Here is a 27,567-nt window from a genome sequence, read left to right as displayed (position 1 = left end):
TTTTAAACTCGCCTATGGAGATTTTTAAGGGTAAAAGTTTGTTGCCATTCCATGAGCGGGTGCAACTTTAACATGACATGTTGAGTATAAATTTACTCATGTAACATTATCTTTCATAATTTAAAGAAAAATTGGTCTGACTTTAGTGTTGTCTTATTTTCTAATTAAAAGAAAACAGTGCGCTTGTAAGAGCGCTGCGCAAATACAGTGTGACAAAAAGTATTACAACGACCGACATTTTATTCTCTAGGGTGTTAGAACCCACAAACATTATAATTTTTTTTCTAAGTAATTTTCTAGCCATCGAAACTGTTTTTAACTTGTGAAAACCAAATCTCAGAAAGAGGCTTTACATACAAAAAGATATTGATAAGAGAAAATTAGTCCAGAGATGAGAAGGTCTGAGGGACAAATCACATCAGTGAAGTCTAGAGAAACTTGTTATGCACAGTCTCTAAGAGAGAACATAAAAGGAGGATATGACTGAAACCTTTAGGGCCTGTGCTTTTGTGTCATGCACATTGGGTAATCTAGCTACTGTGCTTCCCTCCCAGGGTTTTAGGGCACAAGCCCTCATCATTATTGGCTGATATTGGGATAATCCTCTCTTCCGGTACATTTTATACTGCATGGCATTGGAAATAACCTTCCTGCTTGTCGTCTAAGATACCTTCGGAATCAGGATACCATCACTTTATAAGCCTATATGACCCAATAAGTATATGCTTAATTGGGTCCACACATTCTGGTAAGCCTCCATTTTACTTTGGTGATGGATTCACTATAGATCTTCACTTCATGTTTTCAACATCAAGTCACTTTTTGTTGGATTAAATTGATTTTGGATATTTTATGGGACTTTATTATTCCAAGGCATCTTGGTTTTTCATGCTTTCATTCACGGACTTTTTGAGCACTTTTGGTGTTATGGACATATGTTTATTAGATCTATTTTACAGTCTTTTATATTAGTTCACATATATTTAGCGCTACACTTTTTTTGTTTCACAATCAGTTGTGCTTTAGCACTTATGTTCTTACAAGGAACCTGCTGATAGGAGGAGAGAAGAGCGAGAGAGAGAGAGAGAGATGAGCTCATGCGTCTGCTGCTCCTTCTTTCACTGTCCAGTCACAGTGTGGGGAAGCATAAACAAACAATATGTTTTCCAAATCAACTTTTCCATCCTATCAGATGCAGTCACTGTTTAGCAGTGCCACTGTACACAGGCAGCCACGGGTGCCTGAATACAATAGCGGCAGTGCAGATTTCTCCAACCTCGCTGTTAGCATTGATGGGGAAAAAATGAGCTGTGTATGGGCTCCCCTAAATAATTTATTATAGATCTATTTCTCTGTGAACAATACCATCCTGTTTATGAGTGCTGTTGGGGTGGGGGAAAGGGGTGCTGCAGGATTGGGCTATAATAGGAATGACTGGCAGGTGCTATTGGTCTGTGCTGGAGATAATTTCGAGATGGAATGAGCTGAATGAAAGTGAAGGATTGAGACCTTTAAATTCAATGCATTTTTGTGCAAGCCATAAAAAGAGGACCCATTTATTTCCTGCAAGATTTGTTGCTCTATCAAGTGCTATCGGTGTCATTTCTCAGATAAATTAATTTCTTCTCACAAAGAGGAAAAGGCTTGCCACACATAAGACTTCTATACAGCCTTAAAAGAAGCCACTACTTTCAGGCAAGGCATTATCCTGGTATATCCATATATTTTGTCTGAATTCTATGCAAAGCCATGAAAATATAAACTGTAAATTGACTTTTCTGTTTTACAGTGACTAAATATTATTGGTACAACAGGACATCTGTAGTATATCAGTACGCTGTGTATATACTGTATGAAATAATGGTAGTCATTGGTATTCATACCTTCATTAATACTCATCTGAATGATAAAAAGCCACCAGTTTTTTCAGATTTAGCCCACTTCACTTTAGAACATCTAAAGCTTTATATCATCAAAATAGAAGATATTTAAAATTAAGGCGCTTCTAATTACTAGAGAATTAAAGTGGAACTTCACTCTAACAATCAACATAGATTATTTTTAATCCTCCTGCTAGTTTTTTTACATTTCTTCATTTACATCCTGGTTTCTTGCCTAGGCAAACAATGTCATACATCCTATGAGTCTTTAGGAGGGGAAGAGAGGAGGAGGAGGGGTTTTCTTAGCTAAGCACACTCTCTTGCATGCATGCTTGAGCTAAGGGTAGATGTATTCCAGGAAGTAAATGCCAACAGATCATCTACCCTTACTCAATATGGTCACAACCAGAAAAGCTAGGGGGTTGTTTTTCAAAGTGATTTCTCAACAAAATAATGCACGGAGGCATGGATGGATGGTGGAGTTTGCTTCGAATACTAAAATTAACTAAACATAATTTTTGGTTTGTGGTGCTTAGATGCAGTGAAAATATCCTTTAAAGCAGTGGTTCTCAACCGGCCTAGTGCTGTGACCCCTTGATAAAATTCCCCAAGTTGTGGGGACCCATAACAGTAAAATTATTTTCCTATCGTGGGTTTTTGGCACCCAAGGCAAGACAAGTAATTTGCACCCCTAACCCACGGACATTTAGCGATCCCTGAGTCCCTTCCACTCGACAATATTAAAACCTTATATAGTACATTTTAGGATGTACCAGTCTCTTTGTTCTTCTTTCTTTCCCTTTTATCTCTCTCTATCCTTATTTCTTGTTTGTTATCCCCATCCCTCTCTAGATGTCTTTCTTGTTCTTTCTCTTATTCTTTCTCTCCCTTTTTCTTTGTTCCTCCCCCTCTTTTCCTCTTCCTTCCTTGTATTCTCTATTTTTAATCCTTCTCTTAGTCCTTGGTGAGGAGTGTGGGATCAGTGGCAGTGCTGGCGGGGAGTTGGGATCAGTGGCAGTGCTGGCGGGGAGTTGGGATCAGTGGCAGTGCTGGCGGGGAGTTGGGATCAGTGGCAGTGCTGGCGGGGAGTTGAGATCAGCCAACTTAGGTGCTCTTGATCAAGGTCATCTGTTGATCTGAGAACTGTAGTGAGGACTTTTAAAGGCAACTCTAATCACAGGTAGTGTTGCTCAATGTGTCTCCGACTTTGTGGTTTCTCGTAGCAGTGACACCTATGCTGAAATCAGTAGATAGAGTCTCCTCCAGCCCCTCCCACTTCACATTCCTCACCAGTCAGCTGACCTCTAGTCCCTAAGCCGTGAACTGAATGGGCGGCTGTAAAGAGGCCGAGTGGGCGGCCGCAGGCTTTAGGAACAGCCCAGGTTTTGGGGACCCCTGGAAAATCCTCATTTGACCCCCAGGTTGAGAACCACTGCTTTAAAGTGATATTAAAGTGACATGTTAAAATTACCTGCTCTATGTAGCAGTTTTTCACAGAGCAGCACGATCCTCCTCTTCTTGGGTGCCTTGTCGAAGCTCCTGGCCCTTTCCTCCTGTCAAGTGCCCCCATAGAAAACAGCTTGCTATGGGGTCACCTGAACTGAGCCGCTGCTCTACGTGTCCATTCAGACATGGAACCCCTGCTTGGCCCCGCCCCCTCTCTCTCCTCATTGGTGTTGTAAAAGCAACCTTTTTATATTGTGAACTTTATACTTTATGCATTATACCTATCTATGCAGCAGGTGGCGCTGTAGTATTATAGTGTATAGTTCATGTATTCTATAAAATGAGGTAATTAGAGGAAGTACCATCCTTATTGTGTTATATGCACTTGTTTGTGTTCTCTTCCTGCTCCTCTGCAGCCTTCCAGAGACATATACTGCTCTTTTAATAAGGCTTTAGAGACCAGAGGAGCTTGGCAAATTAATTGATGAATATGAAAGAAGGAAAGAAATTATGCACCATGATGACAAAGCTCTTAAGATGTACAAAGGCACAAATTATAACAAGCAAAGCAGAGGCTGTTTTTGCTGTAAAAGGACTTGTCACTTAAAAAGGGACTGTTCTGGAAAGCCGAGCAGCAAAAGCTAGAGCTATCCATAAAAGAGTCAAAGCAGCCACAAAGGAAATTGCAGACACTTCATGGAGTGGCACCTTTAAAGTAACACAGAGCGGCAGGCCCCGTGGCTGGTGCATAGACTCAGGAGCGACAAGCCACATCACTAGCGATTAGACCTTCTTCACAAACATTGATTACAGTGCAAAAGACAAAGTTTTCCTAGTAAACGGGAAAAGCATCACATGAGAAGGTAAAGACCAGGGCTTCCTGAACTGTATTACACCACAACGCAAGCAGAGTATCCTAGTAAAGAAAGTGCTATATGTTCCAAAACTAGAAGGCAGCCTTCTATCAGTGAAAAAAAATGCAAACAATGGTCTCACAGTTAAGTTCCAGGGTGATGAATGCACAATTCACAATAATAAGCGATTTCCCGCAAAAGGAAACCTGGGTGACCACCTATACAGGCTCATCACCATTGGCCAGCAAGCCAATATAGTCTCTAACGACCTACTCAGCAAATGCATTCACTTATGGCATAGGCGGCTGGTGCACAGAAGTCCAGAAGCTATACAGGACATTATAAAGAAAGGTCTATCAGAGGATTTCACAATCGCACCTTGCAAAGTGTTCATGAAATGCAAGTGCTGCATCGAAGCAAAAGTCACACGTGCTCCCCTTCCACAGGCGTCTCAAAGAAAAAGCTCATACACAGTGACGTATGCGATCCAATGAAAACTCCCACGTCAGGCAGGAAAAGATCTCTACTGACTTTCATTGATGATTATTCCACATACACAACTGCTTATCTGATGAAACACAAGAATGAATCAGAGAACCTTTAAGAGTTTGTTGCCATGTCTAGCAACAAATTCCAACAGAAACCAGAAATAATACACATTGACAATGGGGGAGAATACATAAGCAAAGAAGTGGTCACATACCTAAAGAGACAAGGAATAGTACACCAGACAACCACACCATACACTCCTGAACAAAACGGTGAAGCAGAAAGGAAAAATCACACTCTTATAGAAATGGCTAGATGCATGTTGTCAGATGCCAACCTACCTCACAAGTAGCAGTCATGATTGCAACCTACCTACAGAACAGACTACCCTTGAGAGCCATTAAAAGTACTACATTCGAAAAGTGGAATGGATCAAAGCCTAGCATATGGCACATCAGAGTGTTTGGATGTAAAGCACATGCCTATATTACAAGTGAAAATCAACCCAAGCTGCAGAACAGAGCCATAGGGAGCATTCAGGCAGTCAGAGCGTCCTGACTCTCCTGCAGTCCAAGGGAGTGGGCGAGCACGACACTCCACACCAGGGAGAAAGCCTCCCATTACTGTGTGGAGTTACAGACAGAAGAACAGGAAGTGAGGATTTCTCAGAAGAAATAAGGACATTTAAAAGCAAAATCGGAGAATGAGGTAAGTGAAGGAGGACTGCACTAAGGTAAATGAAGCTATTTAGGGGGAAAAAATTGTACCTTTACAACCCCTTTAAGTAGATAAAAACGTCTTCCATGGTAATGTGCAATTACACCACTAGTTCACAGCCTTCTCTCAATGTATAATCACATAGGGGTCCTTTGTTGTCCCTGTTTCCATGGACTGATAGGCATTGTAAGACCTACAAGTGGAACCTCATAATGAATGTTACATGGGTACAGAAGCCAAGACATCAGGACCAATAGCAGAAGCTTGGAGTCAGGCTGGCTTTGTAGGCAGGGCCCATGCGTTTCAACCATGTTTATGCAACTCTGCAGCTAAGTAATATATTGTGAAAAGAGACAGTAAGACCCCTTTCACACTGAAGCGTTTTTAGCGTTAAAAATAGCGCTATTAAAACGCTCATAAAACGTTCTCCATGCATCTCAATGGACCCTTTCACACTGCAAGTCCTGCAATCAGTATCTTTAGAGCAGCTATTGGGCGCTGAAAAAAATGCTCCAAAAACGCCCCTGTCCATTGAAATGAATTGAAAGCGCTGTAAAAACGACTTACCCTTTCACACTGCAAAAACGCCATAAAACGTTTTGGGCGCTGGCAGTGTGAAAGGGCTCTGAAAACACTCTGGCTTTCACATTGAGATTGCAGATAAGGCTTCGCTCGAATAACGCTCGAAAAACGCCTAATGAATACAATCTTTTTTTTTTGGCCTGTCAGAGGTTTTCCATCACTTATGCTACCAGGGGACACTGCAGTCTATTAAAGTAACAGAATGGTTCAATCATTTTGCAATAAATATCTAATGTTGCATCAGAAATTGTGCACTACTTCATCGATGACAACAGCAGTATGTAAATAAGAAGCTGATAGTCATTGCCAACACAGGGGGATTGGCAGAGACACTTTACATTGACACTTTACACTGGCAGCACTGATGAACTAATCATCTATTGCCTGGACTTTGAAAGCTCTCTGTTATGGGATAAAGTATTAGTAAGCATGGAGCATCTTTCAGATTATGATTAGATTCCCATGGTGCAAAGGTTTCTTTATTGCCAAACGTTGTAAAATCTCAGTGCCAGGTCCACTTAGACAGCTTAATTGTTCTTGTAGAGCGTAGGTGCTTTTACGGAATGGGACTTTTCCCCCTTTTGTCCCCAAATAAATCCGCCAGCTCAAATAAGCAGAGAATGAAGAGGCACACCGCAGAATGGCTAAATGAATACAAGCTTCTCCTAACTGGCCTGAGACCAAGCACTTTGCATTATGATGTGAATCATGCTAGGGAAGCTGGCATGAAAATAACAGCACTTTGGCATATTTATAAGCCAAATTAAAAAGTTTACAGCGCCGCTGTCCTCAAGGACTTGATGTCAATATGTACCAAACCAACAGATGGATCATTATTAAGCCTCTGAACCAAAAAAAAAAAAAGGGAATTTAAACAAGGACTAGCAGCTACCTGCTTTAAACATTTAAGTCCTTTTTTTTCAGAAAGCACAGGATGCTGCATTCAGGATTCAGACAGCTGACAGAGTAAATCACTCTATCTCCACTGGTCTCAGACCTGCACAGAATGTTATCTATTGTGCTGCTAGACGAATAACTTGGCATGTCTGAGACGGCACCACAAAACCTAAGAACATAAGTCATTTAGGCACATCTACTACAGAGGTCAGCTGTGAAAATATAGGAGACCCATTCTAAAAGAAATATTAGGGTTGCTATTGCTCCCCCCCCCCCCGGCAGTGTTGCCAATCTACCAGGTTGAAATTTACTGACACAACACCCAAAATTTACTGGCACAGCCAAGTTTTTACTGGCATTTCCAAAAAGTTACAAAATTACAGTTTTAAGCGCAAATTACAGTATTTAGTCTACAAACAAATACAACATGCAATTAGCAATATGATTTAAAGTGGAGGTTCCATCAAAAAAACAATTTTGCTTTAAACTGTAGCTTACGACTAAAATAGAATTTTTTTTTTTTACTCATCTGGAAATGCCTGTTGCTATGCGATCCCACGAAATCTGCCTTTGAAACCACCTAGGATTCTGACATTTCCCAGGATGCAGTGCGCTGTCCAATTATCACTCCCCATCCAAGACTTCCAGGAAGTAAGTGCCTGTAGGCTTCACAATGCCCACAAGCAAAATGACAACGGTGTGGACATAGTTTTATAAACTATCTTTTTTGAATATCTATGCGGATCGGCGGCGGATTGTAAAATAGTAAGTGACCGGATTTATATTATAAAAATGCAGGATGAAAGGACATACATTTAAAAAATGCTAATTGTGGTTGGAACTCCGCTTTAAGGTAGATAATAAGGCAAAAAACATATTCCTTACTTATTTACTATATCGAAAATAAAATAAGTAGCTCAGGGACAGCCCTCAGGAGGGCAAGAAATTACAATGGAAAGGTGCACACACACATAAATTTGACTCTTACTGAGAGCAGTGTGCAGCAGCACAGATAATGATGAGACCTCACTGACACAACATGTCCCCTCCTGAGTCACAGTCTCTCTCCAAGCCAAGTGGTCCCTCCAGTCTAAACAGCACTGACGGTCCCGGTCCCAGCCCACCTTGCTCCCATACCCGCACACGAAGCCATGGCCGCTCTGCTTGGCTCCATTGCACCATAACATCACACGACATGCTCGGGTACCGCCTCCGCCAGAGCCACCTGTTCACACTATAGCAGGCCCTCAGATGGTCTCAGCTGGCTCCGGACCAAGCTGAGCATCACAGCCATATTTTTTACTGGCAACCTTTAACTTTTACAGGCATTTACTGGCAGGAGAAAATTGCCTGTTTTTTACTGACTCCCAGTAAAAATACTGACGGTTGGCAACACTCCCCCAGGATGCTGGACACCTGACCATCATTGTGTTTCTCTGGCCTCAAGTTTTCTTGAGTTGAGTCGCTGACCAATTATACTGCAAATGCAGTCAGAAGTGCTGAACTCCATATTTTTCTTGATCAGTGACTCACAGTGTATCAGAATATCTGCATGACAGCCAGGCAACTTTTACAGGCATACAATGAATAGTAGAATCCTGCTTTTTTTCCCGCACAGGTTACCTGTGGGTTTATGTTCAAGAATAGTTTAAATGATTTGCAGTGTAATAAACTCACAACAGTGTAGAAATAGATTACATCTCAGAGAATTTTTTTTTTTTTTAAAAGAGAATGTTTTTTTTTATTGGCCAATCATTCTTACCTAGGTGGATGCAGAATTGGTCCCCTGCTGCCTCCTCACTAAGAACCGAGCCACCGAACACCGCCCATGGCTCAGTTCTCTCACCTCCCCGAGCGGAGAGCTGCTCCCTGTCAATCAGCAGCTCTCCTGCTCTGCTTCTCCATGCTGATTGGAGCGCTGAGCTGGGAGGGGCGGGGAGCAGCTGTCTCAAAGTCTGCACCTGACGGATCCAGACTTCGGAGGTCGGGATGACGCGGTGCCTGGACTGATCTTGGTGCCTTCAACAGAGAGTGGACTGCAGACTGTTCTCTGCTGAAAACGGGGTCACAGGGTCACATTTTTCTCAAATATTGTTCACAAATCTGTCTGAATCAGTGAGCACTTCTCCTTTGCCGAGATAATTCATCCACCTCACAGGTGTGGCATATCAATATGCTGATTAGACAGCATGATTATTGCACAGGTGTGCCTTAGGCTGGCCACAATAAAAGGCTTCTCTAAAATGTGCAGTTTTACTGTATTGGGGGGGGGGGGCGGTATCTGATGTTTTTTTTTTTTTTTCCACTTCAGACTCCACCAAAAAAGGACAGCGAGACTTGGTCACGGTTCATCCGCCCATAACATCTCTTCTGTGGCTTTGCATCATATGTGGATCTTTCATCATCTTTCTTTTTTTGGGGGGAAATTCTAAATTTTTAATTTTTAAACAAACCGTTATAATTTTAACCCTCTTTCCCTCGGGGCAGTATAAACCCAACGTATTGGCTTACCCTCTTCCTTTTATTTCCCCCCCTCACCCCAATCTCCACCCTAGATCTGTGTATCAAGTTGATGTTTAACTTCTTTATTTGTTTTCTCACCTGTCTGTTTCTGTCATTCCTTGTACAAATTTTTCTGATGTTTTGAAAGCTCTCCATTTCTCCCATATCCCTCTATATCTGTCCTCTCCACCGAGCTCCCCTCGAGCGAGATACTCCATTTCTGCTTTGTAGTCTACTGTCTCTATCCACTCTTTTATTGATGGCCTTTTAGGGTGTAGCCATTTTTTTGGAATTGGGCCCTTTGCTGCATTTAGCAGCACAGGGACCAAAGTTGTTCCATAATGTTTTATGGTTCCATGGAATAAACGCGTCGAAGGATTACATAGAATTTTCTCCCCTGTTATTTCTTCTATATACTCTAAAATTTCTTCCCAATATTTTTGAATTCTCGGACAATCCCACCAGATATGCATTGTTGTTCCCCTTTGCTTACAATTCCTCCAACAAAGCTCTAAATTGTTTGGATGTATTTTACTCATTCTCACTGGGGTCAAATGCCAACGTACCATACACTTGTAGTTTGCTTCCATGGTTGTAACGTCAGACGAGTAATTATGCACTGCACCTATCATTTGTGAATAGTCTATCTCTTTATGAGAAAATGGTGGTAAAAAACAAGGCCCTCTATGAACCACCCCCACTGCGCTCGACTGGAGATAAACAAAAGAATCAAAATATATAAATGAAATACATATAGAGGTGAGCTATAGCTGCTGCTCTTAGCAAAAATATAAATGTGACAAACAATACCTATAATGACACCCCAGTGTATAATGTGTCAATATGTGTAAATAAAGCAGCGCATGTAAACAAATAATTAATCACATAAACAATTTAACTGAATAAACAGATGAAGTGATTACCACCTTATATGTGAAAAAATATATATATATAACAGTGCAAATACGATCATAGAATTGCACAAAGACAATAAAAAAAGTCTATGGGTCCATGAATATGAAGAATCCAAATGAAACTGTGATTAGTGCGTAATATCACAAAACAAATCTTCTATTATTCTTCCACCACACCCAAGTGTTGAAAGTGAATCCACCACCCTTGTAGACTGCGCACTCACCGCAACACTTTGCCTCACACTCTCGTGTTTTGGCAAAAGCGTTTTAGGTAGGATCCCAAGGATCAAACAGGTAGGTATCCGTTTCCAGGCAATGCAATCCAGGGCGGTTTTAACATAAATAAAGGAAAAGAAGTGCACAAAATAGTGTGATATTGTAAACCAACTTTAATAACACTTCTAAAGCAAATCTTCCAAAATATCACTCACAAACAAACTTGAAAATCAGGCAGTGAACAAATCCAAACAAAAGCCAAGGTGATGGACAGAAAAAATGTCTCCAGATATGACAGTGGTCACGGCGGACCACAGAGCAGCCCAAAAACACGTACTCACAACCCTTTGGTGAATGGAGTCAGATGTTTTACAGATCAGGTGCCTGTCCTGGCTAAAAACGTCCCATAAGTAAACCAATTCAGGGTAGACTTGTAGAAGTGACTTAATTGCCAATTTCCGACATGTTTCGTCGTATAGACTTAATCATGGAAGTGGCTGCCAAGTCACAAAAGCTTGTTTAAATATGCTTACTTGTTAATCAATTTGATCCACGTGTGTTGATCCTCCCCCGTTTCCCGGAAGTGATGTTTTCACCCACAATAGTGCGTCCATCCAGCCGTGTACATCCTTGGATGTAATAATCCCAAGGCGTCACATGACCGCCCAGTGTGCAGCCAATTGCATTAGCCCCGGCCAATAGACAGAGCGCCTGGTGTGCACCTGTTAAAGCTGTCCCCTGCTACTGAGAAGCTGTAATGCGTTCCACAGCAGCTAATGTCAGATCCTCTGCCTTCTGGTGACGCTGCGGCTGTCCCCAGTGGTGACGCCGGGATACTGCATTCATCATGTTAATTTGAAGCTGTCAGATGGTTGCAGTGGTGGCGCCGGGGTACTGCACTCATTATATTAATTTGAAGCTGTCAGATGGTTGCAGTGGTGGCGCCGGGGTACTGCACTCATTATATTAATTTGAAGCTGCTGGATGGCTCCTCGGGTATCCCCGTGACCATATATCATAACTTGTAAATAAGCACATTTAAATATTGATAAAAACTATCTAATCAAAAGTACATGAGGTTATCTATATTCTAGTAATACTTAATAGTACAGAATACTGGTTAAAAATATATGAATATATAAAAATATGAATATACACATACATATAGATTAAAAATATATATAATACTAAACTATTCTTGGAAACCATAAAACAGTCTTTTTATATAAATAAAAATATATATATTAAAATAATTTTTGGCTAAATATGAATGTACAATCTCAACAACTTGAAGTTATATTATTCCTTTCAGCATATTCATGTGCAAGTGTGTAAATTAATCATGCGTACCACACTACACTAAATGTTCCTATCAAATAGATCTAATCAAGGGGTGCTGATGTTGGTGAAAAAAACTGGGTTGTTGAGTCCCCATATGGCGAAAACATTGTATAACATCATAAATATATAACCTATATTAATTAAAATATTTTAAAATTACTTTAAAATCAGATCAAATCTATAAAAAATTATATATATATCTATTCAAAGAAATTAGATAAAATTATAGGTTAATCTACAGATGCTGGATGGAGTGTTCAGTGCCTCGCTGCAATAGTCTTGCCAGCGTTGAAAATATGACGGTTAAGCATTGCTGATGAAGCAATTCACATCCAGTTCTATGTTAAGGCCTCTCGGGAACTGACTTTTTAAAAGAAAGATCCACTGCGTTTCGCGTTGGGACAGGTCTCTTACCCTATTAGAACCCCTCCAAGAGGGGGAAACACAGTCTATGCCGCAAAATTGGGCAAGCGAGGGGTCTTTATTGTGCTTCTCCTTGAAGTGTACAGACACACTATGATAATCAAATCCCTTCTTTATATTTGCTAGGTGCTCAGCTACACGTATTCTGAGAAGCCTCTTAGTCCTCCCTACGTATAGCAACCCACAAGGGCACCATATCAAATACACCACATAGGAGGAGTTGCAGGTGATGAATTCCTTAATGGCAAAAGTGTTGCCATCACTTGCCATAACCTGCTGTTTCCCTCTGTTCTGTACTCTCACCGTTCTGCAGCAAATGCATTTCCTGCATGGATAAAAGCCATTAAAATCAATTTTTAAGATTTGTTGGTCAGGTGTATCTAAGATTTTGTGGACCACCTTATCCCCAAAATTAGGTGCCCTTCTATAGATAAACTTTGGTTGACTCGGTAATATGCTGGCAAAGTGTCTATCCTTGGTCAGAATGTGCCAATGATTTTTACAAATTTGCTCTATTTCCCTATATTGGGCGTGAAATCCCGAGAGGAAACCCCATTGATGTTGATTGTCACTTGATTGTTCCTCTTTCTTCTTAAGGCATTGCTCTCTAGGTATCAGAGCAACTTCCTGGATCATGCTATTCATCTCCGGTTCCTTATACCCTTTCTGGATAAATTTAGATTTCAAAATATCAGCCTGTAGGAAATAATCTTCGTTTTCTGTACAGTTCTGTCGAACGCTCAGGAATTGTCCTTTAGGGATATTTTGAATCCAAGCCGGATGGTGCCCACTGTTGATTGAGAGGTAGCTGTTTCGGTCAGTAGGCTTGAAGAAAACTTTAGTCATAAGCCTAGTTCCTTCTCTCCATATAGTGACATCCAAAAAATTGACTGTGTTGCTACTGATCACATGCTCTAATTTAATGTTGTTAATATTATTGTTGAGCTTCTTCAAAAATTCTAGTGCATCATTTTCAGATCCCTCCCAAATGCACAAGATGTCATCTATGAATCTTCGATAGAACAACAATTGGGTTCTGCGATTCAAAAAAACATATCTATCCTCCCACTCAGCCATGAATAGGTTGGCGAGGCTGGGGGCAAACTTGGCCCCCATCGCCACGCCAACCTGCTGTGAGAAAAATTTTCCATCAAACCAGAAGTAGTTGTGGGACATGCAAAAGTCCAAAACCTGTCCCAAAAACTTCTTCTGGACGTGAGGAATGTTGTCCCGTCTACTCAGAGCCCAATTGAGTGCCAGTGCAGCATAATCGTGCTGTATGACAGTGTATAAAGAAGCTACATCTGCTGTAATTAGGAACACTTCTGATCCTGGATTGATGCAAACTTCCTCTAGAGACTGTAATAGGTCAGCCGTGTCCTTCAAATACGCCTTAGTGTCTCGGACACTAGGCTGCAAAAATTTGTCTAGATACTCTCCCAGTCTAGCAGACACAGATCCGATCCCATTCACAATCGGTCAAGCCGGTGGAGTATTCTCATCTTTGTGAATCTTCGGCAGTGTGTAGATTACCGGTATTCTACAGAATGAAGGTGACAAATATTTCCTCTCCTTAGGATTTAGGGCCCCAGTATAATATCCCCATTCAACCAAAGCATCAAGCTGCATTTTGTATGATTCAGTGGGGTCCGATAATAGTTTCTTATATGTAGTGGTGTCCCCCAACAATTGTAGTAGTTGGGTGTGATAAAAGTCCCTATCCAACACTACCACCCCCTCCTCCTTTATCCGCTGGACGGATGACGATATTTTTCCTATCTTCCAGCGATTTAATGCCTTCCTTGATGTAATGAGGATTCGCACCCTTCTTCAAGGGGAGTTCTTCAATATCTTTAAGTACCGATTGCTTGAAAACTTCAATAAAGTGATTATTGGTCATTTGAGGGTTAAACAGGGATTTGTTTTTGAGGCCACTGTCCACCTTTGTTTTCACAGCACTACTCTTCATAGTGGATGTTACTGGGTGGCTAAGGAAATACTTCTTCATATTTAGATTTCTGATGAATTTATGTGTGTCTATATAGACATCGAATTTATTCATCGTTCTTCTTGGGGCACATTTGAGGCCTGTGTTTAAAACATTGAGTTAATTAGAATTCAAAGTGGCCTGACTCAAATTGTAGATTCCAGTAGTTAAACATCCCGAGGACGTTTTTTGGGATTGTTTCCGTCGGCCTGCTCTGCATCCCCTATATCTCTTGGGTAAGATTCTCGTTCCCTCTGAGGGGGGTGCTGATTGGCATTCCTGTCTCCATTTTTGTTGTTCATATGATATGGTTTCCTCTTTGGCGTGTGGTGGAAGAATAATAGAAGATTTGTTTTGTGATATTACGCACTAATCACAGTTTCATTTGGATTCTTCATATTCATGGACCCATAGACTTTTTTTATTGTCTTTGTGCAGTTCTATGATCGTATTTGCACGGTTATATATATATTTTTTCACATATAAGGTGGTAATCACTTCATCTGTTTATTCAGTTAAATTGTTTATGTGATTAATTATTTATTTGTTTACATGCGCTGCTTTATTTACACATATTGACACATTATACACTGGGGTGTCATTATAGGTATTGTTTGTCACATCAAGTCTATCTCTTTACCCATATCATTTCCCCACTTTTCTACACATGGCAGTGTTCCCCGTGTCTCCATATCCGTTAATATACCATATACCAGTGATATACCATGTTTCAGTGGCTTATCCATGCTGCATAACTTTTCTATTGGGTTTAATGTTTTATCATCCCTAATCGGCTGTGGTAAAGTGCTCACAAAGTGTTTTAACTGAAAATACTCCCATTCACTCAAGTATTGATCCCCTTCTACTATTTTTATATCTTGTCTTAATTTTATTTTTCCTTGTGTGAAAATGTCTATTCATTTTTTAGCTCCCAATTGCTTTCCCATCCGTGTCTTGTTGCCTGGTGGAATTTTTTTTGTACCTGCTAGTGAAATTAAAGAGGAGTTGTACACCCATTTTTCCAGCCTGTATACTGTGTCCCATATTTTAAATGCGTTCTTTGTTATATTGTAAGTGTCCATGCCCAATTTTCTAATTTTAGGTGGTATCCAAACATTCTTATTTAATTGTGTCGTGCTTAATATATCTTCCATCTGAACCCACTTCTTTTTAGTGTGTGTATTTGTCCATTCTGCTAACCTTGCCAATATTACAGCATAATATTATCTTTTTTTTTTTCCTACTAAGCAATGTATAAGTTTACTCTGGCCTTTTTGCCCTGCCAAATATATTTCAAAATTACTGTTTTAATTATCTTAAAGAAACTTTGTGATACTCTTATGGGAAGCATTTGAAATTTGTAGATTGGTCAGTATCTGATGTGACCACCATTTGCCTCACACAGTGCAGCACATCTCTTTCACATAGAGTTAATCAGGTTGTTGATTGTGGCCTGTGGAATGTTGGTCAGTTCCTCTTCAATGTCTGTGCAAAGTTGCTGGATATTGGCAGAAACTGGAACACGCTGTTGTATACGCCGATCCAGAGCATTCCAAACATGCTCAATGGGTGACAAGTCCGGTGAGTATGCTGGCCATACAAGAACTGGGATGTTTTCAGCTTCCAGAAATTGTGTACAGATCCTTGCAACATGGGGCAGTGCATTACCATGCTGCAATATGCCGCTTGATCGTTCTTATAGGCAGCGGGAGGGGCCGCCCCCCTCCCCGCCACCATCCGGTGCTTCTCCGGGCTCTCCCGTGCCATCAGGGGCCCGGAGAGTGAATCGACCGGCGCTGGCTGGGGAAGCATAGAGATGACTGTGACCAGATGGTCACCAACAGTTGCATTGCAAAGTTCATTAGAGGCTTTGAAGTGATACTAAAAAGTATTTTTTTTTTTGTTTTGTTTAAAAATAGCAAACATGTTGTACTTACCTGCTCTGTGCAGTGCTTTTGTACACAGCAGCTCAGATTCTCCTCAGGTGGCTCGTCTGTGCTTCTGGCCTCTCCCTCCTGCCAAGTTTCCCCACAGCAAGCAGCTTGCTATTGGGGCTCCTAACCCGAGTAGCCACTCTGTCTATTCAAACACAGAGCCACGGCTCAGCCCCACCCCCTCTCTCCACATTGGCTCACTGACTTTCATTGACAGCAGACCAATAAGGAGGGGAGCCCCGGGACAGCCGAGACACTCGTGCAACATCACTGGATTTAGATGGGCTCAGGTAAGTATTAGGGGGGCTGCTGCATTCTCATTTTAGAACCACATAAAGGAGAGCCTCAAACCTTTTGACTGCTTTGAAGGCTGGAGAACCCTAAACAGGGACCATGGGAGATTTGATAAAGGAAATGGCTGGATCGGGGCCTAGAAGAGATTCCATGCTGTTGATCTTAGGTCCAGAAGGTGGAGATGGCTCTAGCTTCAAACAGTACACTTTATTCACTAAAACCTTAATGGCTTTGTTCAGCTTGGGAGACTGCAACTGCCCATCCCTCCCAGGAGGAGTTTTCAGACTCTGAGGATTCACTTGCTGCCAAATAAGCTCTTGAGACATGTTCTTGTAATCACCCTGGAAGAAACATTAAAGGGTCCAATTCTAGTCCATTTAAATGTTTTCAATCTCAAGTTCAGATGAAGGGGCGGGGTTTTGGCCTTGATTAATGAAAGTCTGTGTCCTGTGCTGTACAATTAAGAAATGTCACTTGCACCCTAAAGGAGGTGGCATAATTTTCTTGCGTCTAAAATAGTGGACTGGAATAGCAAAGGAGGACAGTGAAGGCAAATACAGCTGCCCTATGGTTCTAACAAATTAATGTATTTGTAAGACTTTTCCAGGAAACAAGTACGTTAAAGGATACGTTTGGGGAAACAGGGATGACCACGGTCAGAGATGGCAGATGTGTGACTGATCTCCGATCGGACACACAGAATCGCATTGTGAAAACTGGATTCCCCCGAGAAACGACCCACACAGCGATCCAATGAAAACAAGGGGATTGTTCAAATTTGTAAGGTGATCTGCAATATTAAAGTCTAGTAGTCTAGGCATGCATTCTACATTTTCTGCCCATCTACCATTAGAACAATACCCTGCTTACTCCCAGCCTGCTACTATCACAGATCTTACAGTGGCTGTAAACTCTTTACAACCACTTTAACCTACAAGTAAGCCTAGATTAAGGCTTACCTGTAGGTCCTTTAAATATCTCCTAAACCGTGGAGGTTAAGGAGATATTTAAAAGACCTACAGGTATTTAGAAAAATCACGGGACAACGGCACAGGAGGCCTAATGGAGCCCATGCCGTGACTGGCAGCTTCCGCACACATGAGCGGGAGCGACGTCATCGCAGCTCTGGCCAATAACAGCACCGGAGCCGCGATACCCGGAAGTAACACCCGGGAGAGATGACAGCCGCCTCAGCGGTGAACGAGGACTGCTGCAGGGGCTTCGATCTGAGGTTAGTATTACATAACGAGCTAGTATGCGATGCATACTAGCTCATTATGCCGTTGTCTTGTAGATGGTGCTTTTTTTTTTTTTTACAAGTGGTTTACTTCCTCTTTAAAGACATGCTGCTCTCCCTGAGTGCATCTCTCCATGCACATATGTCCACAATGCTTTCTGGCATACTCTTCTGCAGTGCATGACCTTTGCCAAGTTTATCCAGAAACCAAAATGAAGAGCATCCATTAGGATGTCTTATGGCTCTACTTAGTGCAGAACATTGTGAGCTGCTCCATTAAGTCATACATAGGTCATATATTCCCTATATGCAAAGATTTCTTCAGATAATTCAGTATAGTGTTGGAGGAAGTGTGATTCTGTGGGCTCTCTAATCCATATTATGTGGTACTGAATCTTGATTCTACTGGAATCAGTGCTCCAAAATGAATTCAGAATTTACACCCTTAAACACTCCCCGCTTGTCCTAAATTGGCCTTTTTTCATATCAGACACCAAACCCTTCAAGATTAGAATCCTTATTGTTCATATTCTCCTCTCCGCTAAACTCAATACCACTAGACACATATGAGACAATGGTACTTCTCCACTATTCTTGTGGTAATTGGAAATATTTAAGAAGTGAATCAGAACTGTGCAATAGTCACAAAAAATAATTGTATGGTTAAATCTCTCTTGGAGCCCATGGCTTACCCATCCCCTTTACACTGCTAATAATTTCTACTATATCTCTTCTCGGACACCCTCGCCTATAATGTAACCTAGTTGCTTTGAATTGATTAGTTGTAAATCACAAGATTCTTTGGCTCCTAAATCGCGTTATCCTTCATATTTCCGGTTTGTGGACTTCTACTATACCACATAGTTTGTAGTCAACTATAGGTCTTTATCCCTGCATAAAAGAAGGTGCAGTACAACAAGGCCTACTGCTGCACTTCCGGCGCCAGGAAGCGAATTGATCTTTCAACCAAAGTGATAGTGAGGTGGTGACACACTATCTATAGGTGTAGACACAATACCAATAATGTATGGTGTTGTTTCTAAAAGCAGCTATTTAAAATAAATGGTGACCCATCTATAAAGTGTATACTAAAAAGTTATCAAATAAAAGTGAACTATTGTTCAAAGTGATAAAACAGCGCTATAAACAGATATACTCTGTTCAGATGGATATCCTGAATAAGTGATGGTGAGAGAGGTGATCGATCAATGGTATATAAGCACCTTATACCAAACAAAATTTAATTTGTGAATGCACCAAAAATGTGGATAAGTCGCCCAAAAAGGAGGAAATAGGCTTACCACAGCAAATCTAAGTGAGATTTGCTAACAAACCATCTGTGTATCCAGGTACTGTGCGGGTTAAACCAACTCAGGCGGGGGTACATAGGAGGCAAAGAAACACAAAAATCATAGTGTAATGTGACTAAACAATGACCCCTCCTAAGTATGGAAAAAACCTTTTGATTAATGCCCGTACAATATTGTAAAAAAAGGTATGCATATATTGAAATGGTTTCACCAATCAGATTCTGTCCCCGGGAGCCGCGCGAGTACTGTAGATCAGCTGGTCTCGTTCTCCTGCTGTGTTGGACAAAAGGTGAAGCGCGGTGGAACGCACTTTCGACTTCCGTGTAGCGTCTAACTGTAGCCACGCCCTGACGCGTTTCGTCACTTCCGACTTTATCCCTGCATGCTAGGTTTTCTGTCTGTATAGTTTTACTGTATGTGGCACTGTGCTTCCACTTTGCCTAAATCGTTTGTTATTAGGTGACGACATATACATCCATTGGTTTGTATTTTCTATGTAAAGTGCAATAAAAACGTATTGAAATATAAAAAGGATAAGCTCATCTTTATTTTATTTTTTATAAATGAACATTTGCAAGTAAAGAAAAAATGCATTTTTCTTTACCCTGCAGCTTTGTAAAGCATTGCACCCATGATCAACAGATCGTGGGCGCAAAGCCTCAGTCATTGAGAACTACAAGCAGTTTGTCGCAATGGCAAACGATACTTGTACTTGTTCTATGTAAAAAGGTTATCGATACTTTTCTAGGAGGATCCTATGACAATGTACCTGAGTAACTGTGACAGGCAGGACCAAGCATCAACTTCCTTGGGAACAGCATTCTAATACCACATTACAGAGGCAGTATGAGGATTTAAATTCCAAAACAGATAACTTTTCCATTCCAAATTTTTTTTATTTTGCATCACTTTATACAGAAACACCATTTGTACAAATATACACTGAGCAGCTGCTGGTCACTGTATATAAAATGCCTGGACAATCATCAGAACTGTTGTTTCTGGGCAACACATCCGGTTAGACCATTGTCAGCTGGTTGCTTTCAAAATAAAATCACTTTAGATCACGGATTTAGAAAGAATATTCCATTAAGTTGCAGGCTGAGAACCTTATAAACAGCTAACTTGAAAGGGTCAAAGAAAAATTGACCAAATGCTGATTTGATTTCACAAGGAAATCACTGCATTCAAAGAAACTACAGACCATCTCAGATCACATCCATTCTCAAAGTCTTCCTTTTGTTGATGGCAGTGACTGTACGGAACATATCAGGAAGCACTAGAATGCATCTTTTTGGAGGCTGCCAGCATTGCTCGCACTTTAGCCATGAGATCCTGTATATATAAAAAAACAAAACAGATTTACATTTTAATATTTATTTTCCTGTTCAGAGTACAAAGGCATACACTGGAAGATACAGTATAAATGTTAAACAATTTGATTTTTTAATAAAGGCACAACTGTGATATTTTACACTTGTTCATAAACTGCCAATAAAATTTAATGGTGCAATCAGGATGTCAAATGAGCCAATAAGCTACTTTACATTGTGTTCTATTTTTTTGCAATTACATTTGTAACACTATCTGCCAGCTTGTTCTTTATGTTTCGATGTTCATGCCAAAATAGAACCATTCCTACAAACGGTTACTTGTGTATCACATGCATACAGAATTCTGTTTCAGGAATCTCACTCACATAAGGGTAAGATTAATGAGTCTTCTGTCTTTTGTTAACCACATGAGTTATTAGTTTACACCACAGATGTATAATAAATTTAAAATAGAATTATCATATTTATTCCATGTAAATACTGACTAAATCACATTACAAATTAGCATTATGTGCAAGTTATTTAACCACTTGGGATCCGCGCTATGGACGAAAGACGTCCACAGCGCGGCTCTCAAGTGCCGAGTGGACGTTTTTGGATGTCCTGTTGTTGACATTCCCCGTGCGCGCCGCTGGGGGCACGCAGCGGGGAAAAAACGTGCCCGGCGCATCGCTGGGAAGCCGATGCATGTGCCTGGCGGCTGCGATGTCCGCCATGTACCCGCGATCGGTGGTGACAGCAGGGACGTGGAGCTCTGTGTGTAAACACAGAGCTCCACGTCCTGTCAGGGAGAGAGGAGACCGATCTGTGTCCCTTGTACATAGGGACACAGCATCGGTCACCTCCCCCCGTCAGTCCCCTCCCCCCACACAGTTACAACACACCCAGGATACACATTTAACCCTTTCCTCACCCCCTAGTGTTAACCCTTTCACTGCCAGTCACATTTATACTTAAACAGTGCATTTTTATAGCACTGATCGCTGTATAAATGTGAATGGTCACAAAATTGTGTCAAAAGTGTCCGATACGTCAGCAGCAATCTCGCAGGCCTGACCAAAAAATAAATAAATCGCAGGTCGCCTCCATTACTAGTAAAAAAAAAAATCATAAATCTATCCCCTATTTTGTAGGCGCTATAACTTTTGCGGCAAACCAATCAATATATGCTTATTGCGATTTTTTTTTAACAAAAATATGTAGAAGAATACGCATCGGCCTAAAACGAGGGAAATTTTTTTTTTTTTTAATTGGATAACAAAAGTAAAAGAAAATAGTTTTTTTTTCAAAATTTTCTGTCTTTTTATGTTTATAGCGCAAAAAATAAAAATCGCAGAGATGATCAAATACCACCAAAAGAAAGCTCTTTGTGGGAAAAAAATGATAAAAATATAATTTGGGTACAGTGTTGTATGACCGCACAATTGTCATTCAAAATGCGTCAGCGCTGAAAGCTGAAAATTGGTCTGGGCACGAAGGAGGTTTAAGTGACCAGTAATGAAGTGGTTAATCATTGGTCTAAAAACACAGAAACCCAAGCTGGAGCAAATTTGTAAACAAAATACTCCCCAATTTGTGCTTTCATTTGTAGTGACAGTTATGACGAATTCCCATGCCTAGTTTTGCCTGGACTCTGAAGACTTTTCATTCTGATCTCTCTCAGTAATTGTGCAGCTTTGGCCTCTGCCAACATTAGTTATGAGATCAGTTTGAAAAATCTATTAAGATGATAATAGAATAAAAAAATGTGCAAAAAAAATTGTCCTGACACACCGACTATAGTTCTCCATTCTCTTGAGGCAAGCAGTGGTTTTTGGGAGAAATGTAAAGAAGCACTCTACACATGAAGTATAATCCTGCCATCTTGTCTAGTGTTCGTGAAGACCCATCTGCACAAATCACTTTCAGTAAACTTTTAGTGCCCTAGCAGGTTGTGTGTACTGGGTTTAAGTGGAATGTAATATATATGCACGTGAGCTGGTCCTTAAGTGGTTAAATGCCTCAACAAATGGAAAACAAACTGCATTATTTATAGAAGAACTGTTGCACATCAGTAGTTTTCCCAAAGATTTGCATCATTCAGTTGTTAGAAATTCTTTGTTGAGTGCTAAACACGTAACAAGCCTGCACTTACAAAATGTATACGGCCGCCCCGGGGAATTTAGATTCGTTGCTACAGGCAATAGAAACTTTACATATAAAAAAGACAATAATGATTAGATTTACAAGTTGCAGTGCCTTGAAAAAGTATTCATACCCCATGCAATTTTCCACATTTTGTCATGTTACAACCAAAAACGTAAATATATTTTATTGGGATTGTGTGATAGACCAACACAAAGTGGCACATAATTGTGAAGGGGAAGAAAAATACATTTTTCTCTATTTTTTTTTTACAAATATCTGAAAAGTGTGGCATGCATTTGTATTTAGCACCCTTTACTCTGATATCCCTAACTATAATCTAGTGGAACTAATTGCCTTCAGAAGTCACCTAATTAGTAAATAGGGTCCACCTTTGTGTAATTTAATCTCAATATACAGTAAATACAGCCAATCTGTGAAGCTCTCAGAGGTTTGTTAGAAAACCTTAGTGAACGAACTGCATCATGAAGGCCAAGGAACACACCAGACAGGTCAGGGATAAAGTTGTGGAGAAGTTTAAAGAAGGGTTAGATTATAAAAGAAAATATCCCAAGCTTTGCACATCTCAAGGAGCACTGCTCTTTCCATTTTCGGATGATGGATTGGAGTATAGCACAACTGCAAACCTACCAAGACATGGCCATTCACCTAAACTGACAGGCCAGGCAAGGCAGCAATAATCAGAGAAGCCGCCATGGTAACTCTGGAGGATCTGCAGAGATTCAAAGCTCAGGTTGGAGAATCTGTCCACAGGAAAACTATTAGTCGTGTACTCCACAAATCTGGCCTTTATGGAAGACTAGCAAGAAGAAAGACATTGTTGAAAGAAAGCCATAAGAAGTCCTGTCTGCGAGATGCCATGTGGGTCACACAGCAAACATATGGAAGAAGGTGCTCCGGTCAGATGAGACAAAAATTTTACTTTTTGGCCTAAAAGCAAAACCCATGTGGGGCGGAAACTAACACTGCACATCACCCTGAACACACCTTCACACCATGAAACATGGCGATAGAAGCTTGTTGTGGGGATGCTTTTCTTCGGCAGGGGCAGGGAAGCTGCTCAGAGTTGATGGGAAGATGGATGAAGCCAAATATAGGGCAATCTTAGAAGAAAACCCGTTATGCCACGTACACACGATCGGATTTTCCGATGAAAAAAAGTCAGATGGACTTATTTCATTGGAAATTCTGATCGTGTGAGGGTCCCATCTGACTTATTTCCATTGGAGTAAAAAAATAGAACATGTTTTAAATTCTTCCGATGAAAAAAAATCTGATGGTAAATTCCAATCTTCTGCGTGGAATTCCGTCGGAGAAAAATCCATGCATGCTCAGAATCAAGTCGATGCATGCTCGGAAGCATCAAACCTAATTTTTCTCGGCGCATTGTAGTGTTTTACGTCACCGCGTTTTGGACGGTCGGAATTTAGTCCGACAGTGTGTATGCAAGACAGCTTGAATGGAATTCCGATGATAAAATCCATTGTATTTTAGATCATCGGATACTCCGATCGTGTGTACGTGGCACTAGAGTCTGCAAAAGACTTGACTGCGGCAGCGGTTTACCCTCCAGCAGGACAAATAACCTAAACATACAGCCAGAGCTACAATAAAATGGTTTAAATCAAAACAAATTTGTGTGTTAGAACGACCTAGTTAAAGTCCAGACCTAAATCCAATTGGGAATCAACTGGCAAGACTTAAAAACTGCTGTTCACAAATGCTCTCCCTCCAATCTGAGATTGCGCTATTTTACAAAGAATGAGCAAAAATGTCACTCTAGATGTGCAAAGCTGGTAGAGACAAAGCCAAAAAGACTTGCAGCCGTAATTGCAGCGAAAGGTGGTTCTACAAAGTATTGACTCAGGGGGGCTGAATACAAATGTACGCCACACTTTTCACATTTGCAAAAAAAATTGACACTGACCGACAGAAGTTTTTTCACCTTAATGCATAGGATGTATTAAGGTGAAAATACAGGAGGGTTTGCAACCCCTTAAAATAAATAATTTTAGGATTTTTTTTTTTTTGCCCTCCTTCGCTATGAGTCTTTCGTGTTCTTAGCTACCCTAATTGCACCCTTACATATCTTGTTGCATTCTTAGTAAATTCTGAATGCCAACGATGATCCCTTGTATTTTTTTTAAGGACTTCTCCTTTGTTTTAATATGCATTTTTTCACTGGAGTTAAGCCATCCAGGACTTTTATTCGCCCTTTTAAAAATGTATTTCCCAAAGGGATGCACTGGCTAATGACCTCATTTAATATGCGCTTAAAAGCAAACCCATCTCTCCTCCTTGTTATTTGTTTCTAAGACTTTATCCCAATTTATCCTCTTGACCACTGGGCACTTAAACCCCCTTCCTAACCAGACCAATTTTCAGCTTTTGGTGCTCTCACAATTTGAATGACAATAACTGGTTGTATTTGATCACCTCTGGGTTTTTTATTTTTTGCGCTATAAAAAAAAAACACTGAAAATTTGTTTAAAAAAAAAAAAAATAATCTCGTTTCTGTCATATTAGCAGGTATTGCAGAGTATTGGGGGTATTGCAGAGTATGGGGGGGGGGGGGGTAGTGCAGAGTATGGGGGGGTAGTGCAGAGTATGGGGGGGTATTGCAGAGTATTGCGCAGGGAGGGATGGCTGGATCTGTGACTGCATTTGTCACAGATCCAGCCCACAGCAGCTGCTGCTGCTGCTTCCGGTCACCCCCCTCTCCTCTCACACTGTACCGATCGGTACAGAGAGGAGAGGGAGGAACCGGCGTCATGACATGACGCTAGTTTGTTTACAAGTGATCGCTCCGTCATTTGACGGAGCGATCACGTAGTAAACGTCCGCTATCAGCGGCAATTTACCGCGATCTGTGATGCGCCGGGTCTTCTAGACCCGGCGCTCACAGATGATTCCGCGAGGGCGCGCGAGTGAAGGATTCTGGGAGGACGTCCCAGGGACGTCGTCCCAGAATAACTCCACCGCGCTGTAGACGTCTTTTGTCTATGTCGCGGTGGGGAAGTGGTTAAATCTTCTAGTAAGGTTTGTAGTTTAGGGAAACTGTCTCTTTTGAAATTCAGTGTCTTTGTGTTCCCCCTTCTGTCTCCTATTTGTGCGATTTATTCTAAAGCCAATTGAACGGTGATTGCGGTTTCCTAAATTGCTCAGCATTTCCACATCCGTGATCAGGTCTGTATTGTTGATAATCAGATCTAGTAACGCCTTGTTTCCAATTGGTGAGTCTACCATCTGACCCATGAAATTGTCCTGCAAGACATTTAGGAACTGGCAAGCCTTAGACAAATACTGGTTACCTCCACCCAGTCTATGTCTGGATAATTAAAATCCCCCATTATGACACTTCCCATCCTTGCTGCTACTCCAAATTGTGATAGAAGGTCAGTCTCCCCCTCCTCCCTCCGGTTAGGGGGCCTATAGCATACTCCCAGTATTATTTTCCCTTCAGCTTCATCCCTTTGGAGCTCTACCCATAAGGATTCCACCTCCTCCCTAGCTGGCTTATTGATGTCATCTCTCACATTCACTTGTACATTATTCTTGATATATAGGCATACACCTCCCCCTTTTAACCCTCTCTATCCCAGCGATAAAGGGAATACCCTTGAATGTTTGCCAGCCAATCATGAGAGCTGTTGAACCAGGTCTTCAAAATTCACACAAAATCTAAATCCTCCTCGTTCAATAGTATCTCTAGTTCAGTGTTTCCCAACTCCAGTCCTCAAGGCACACCAACAGGTCATGTTTTTCAGGCTTTCCATTATTTTGCACAGGTGATTTGATCAGTTTCACTGCCTTAGGCTGGGTTCACACTACTACACTACTTTCATCCTACTTTGCTCTGCTACATTGGTCCTACATTTATCCTACATTGGTCCTACATCCATCCTACTTTCATGAACAGGATACTACTTTGGTCCGACTTCAATGATATTCAATGGGCCTGAAGTAGGATCAATGTAGGACCAAATGTAGTACAGGGAGCATTTTCAAAGTCGGACCGACTTGTGTAGGACGCTACAAGACGCTCTCATAGGGAAACATTGAACACAGAGCAAAGTAGGATGAAAGTAGTGTAGTAGTGTGAACACAGCCTTAGTAATTACCACAGCCGTTTCATCTATAGGGAAATCCTGAAAACATGACCTGTTGGTGTGCCTTGAGGACTGGAGTTGGGAAACACTGCTGTAGTTCACCCATCTTGTCCGCCAGGCTCCTGGCATTGGTGAACATGCCACGCAGTTTAGACCAGTCGCATACTGTCCTCTTATAGGGTGTTCTGAGATTGCAAATAGGACTTGTTACTATACTTGCCTCTGGTTTATGTGCTTTAGTCAACCTACCACTCAATACTACCCAATATTCCCTCAACACTACCCTCTGGAATATGTTAATTGCCGACTATCTCTACCTCTGGACCCTCCCCCGTTGCCTAGTTTAAAAACCAGTCTAACTTTTTTGTTTACTTCCCTAATCTCCCTCTGCTACTCTGGTGTGGCATGATGTACGGGTAGCATTCCTGAGAATACTACCCTGGAGGTCCTTTTCCCCAAGTACCTAAAATCGTTTTTTAGGACACTCCATCTGCCTCCATGTGCTTACATTTTGCACAGCAGTATTTGCCCTCGATCAGATGATCAAGGAATGCATACATGCCGCAAGATGTACACAGAGTCGCATCTGCACACCCGCCGGGCATCATACCTACTAATTTATTGTGGATTATACCCTGTCCAAATTACCTAACTAGCTTCCTGATGCTAACACTCAACAAAACAATACACAGGTACTCGCCACCCACGTGCACTCTGGTCTATCACATAAAATTCCAATAAAATACATTTACATTGTTGGTTGTAACATGAAAAAAATTGGAAAATTTCAAGGGGTGTGAATACTTTTTCAAGGCACTGCATTTTTATAATTGTGGGTACACTTCGTGTACCTTTCATGGCATAGACTTCCAAAGTTGAATTAAAAATGGGTTATGCAACAAACATTCTCCCACGATTTTCTGTAGATTGAACATCATAATGTGGGAAACCCTCAA

At 41.1% G+C, this 27,567-nt stretch overlaps 1 protein-coding gene across 3 annotated transcripts in view; it reads right to left on the bottom strand.

Annotated features, from left to right (window-relative positions):
* Positions 1–19,893: 19,893 nt before the first annotated feature.
* The window catches only part of LOC120935572 (splicing factor SWAP), a 173,254-nt gene continuing 165,580 nt past the window's right edge, over positions 19,894–27,567 (bottom strand). For all 3 annotated transcript variants that reach the window (XM_040347622.1, XM_040347628.1, XM_040347634.1), the window contains one exon: positions 19,894–20,358. In XM_040347622.1, the coding sequence (XP_040203556.1) occupies positions 20,293–20,358 (66 nt within the window). In that variant the 3' untranslated portion in view covers positions 19,894–20,292. The remainder of the gene's footprint in view (positions 20,359–27,567) is intronic.

The sequence above is a fragment of the Rana temporaria genome, chromosome 1 (assembly GCF_905171775.1).
Source record: "Rana temporaria chromosome 1, aRanTem1.1, whole genome shotgun sequence".
Classification (NCBI taxonomy): domain Eukaryota; kingdom Metazoa; phylum Chordata; class Amphibia; order Anura; family Ranidae; genus Rana; species Rana temporaria.
The sequence above is the reverse complement of the archived record's forward strand: the minus strand, read 5'-3'. Positions and strand labels throughout refer to the sequence as shown.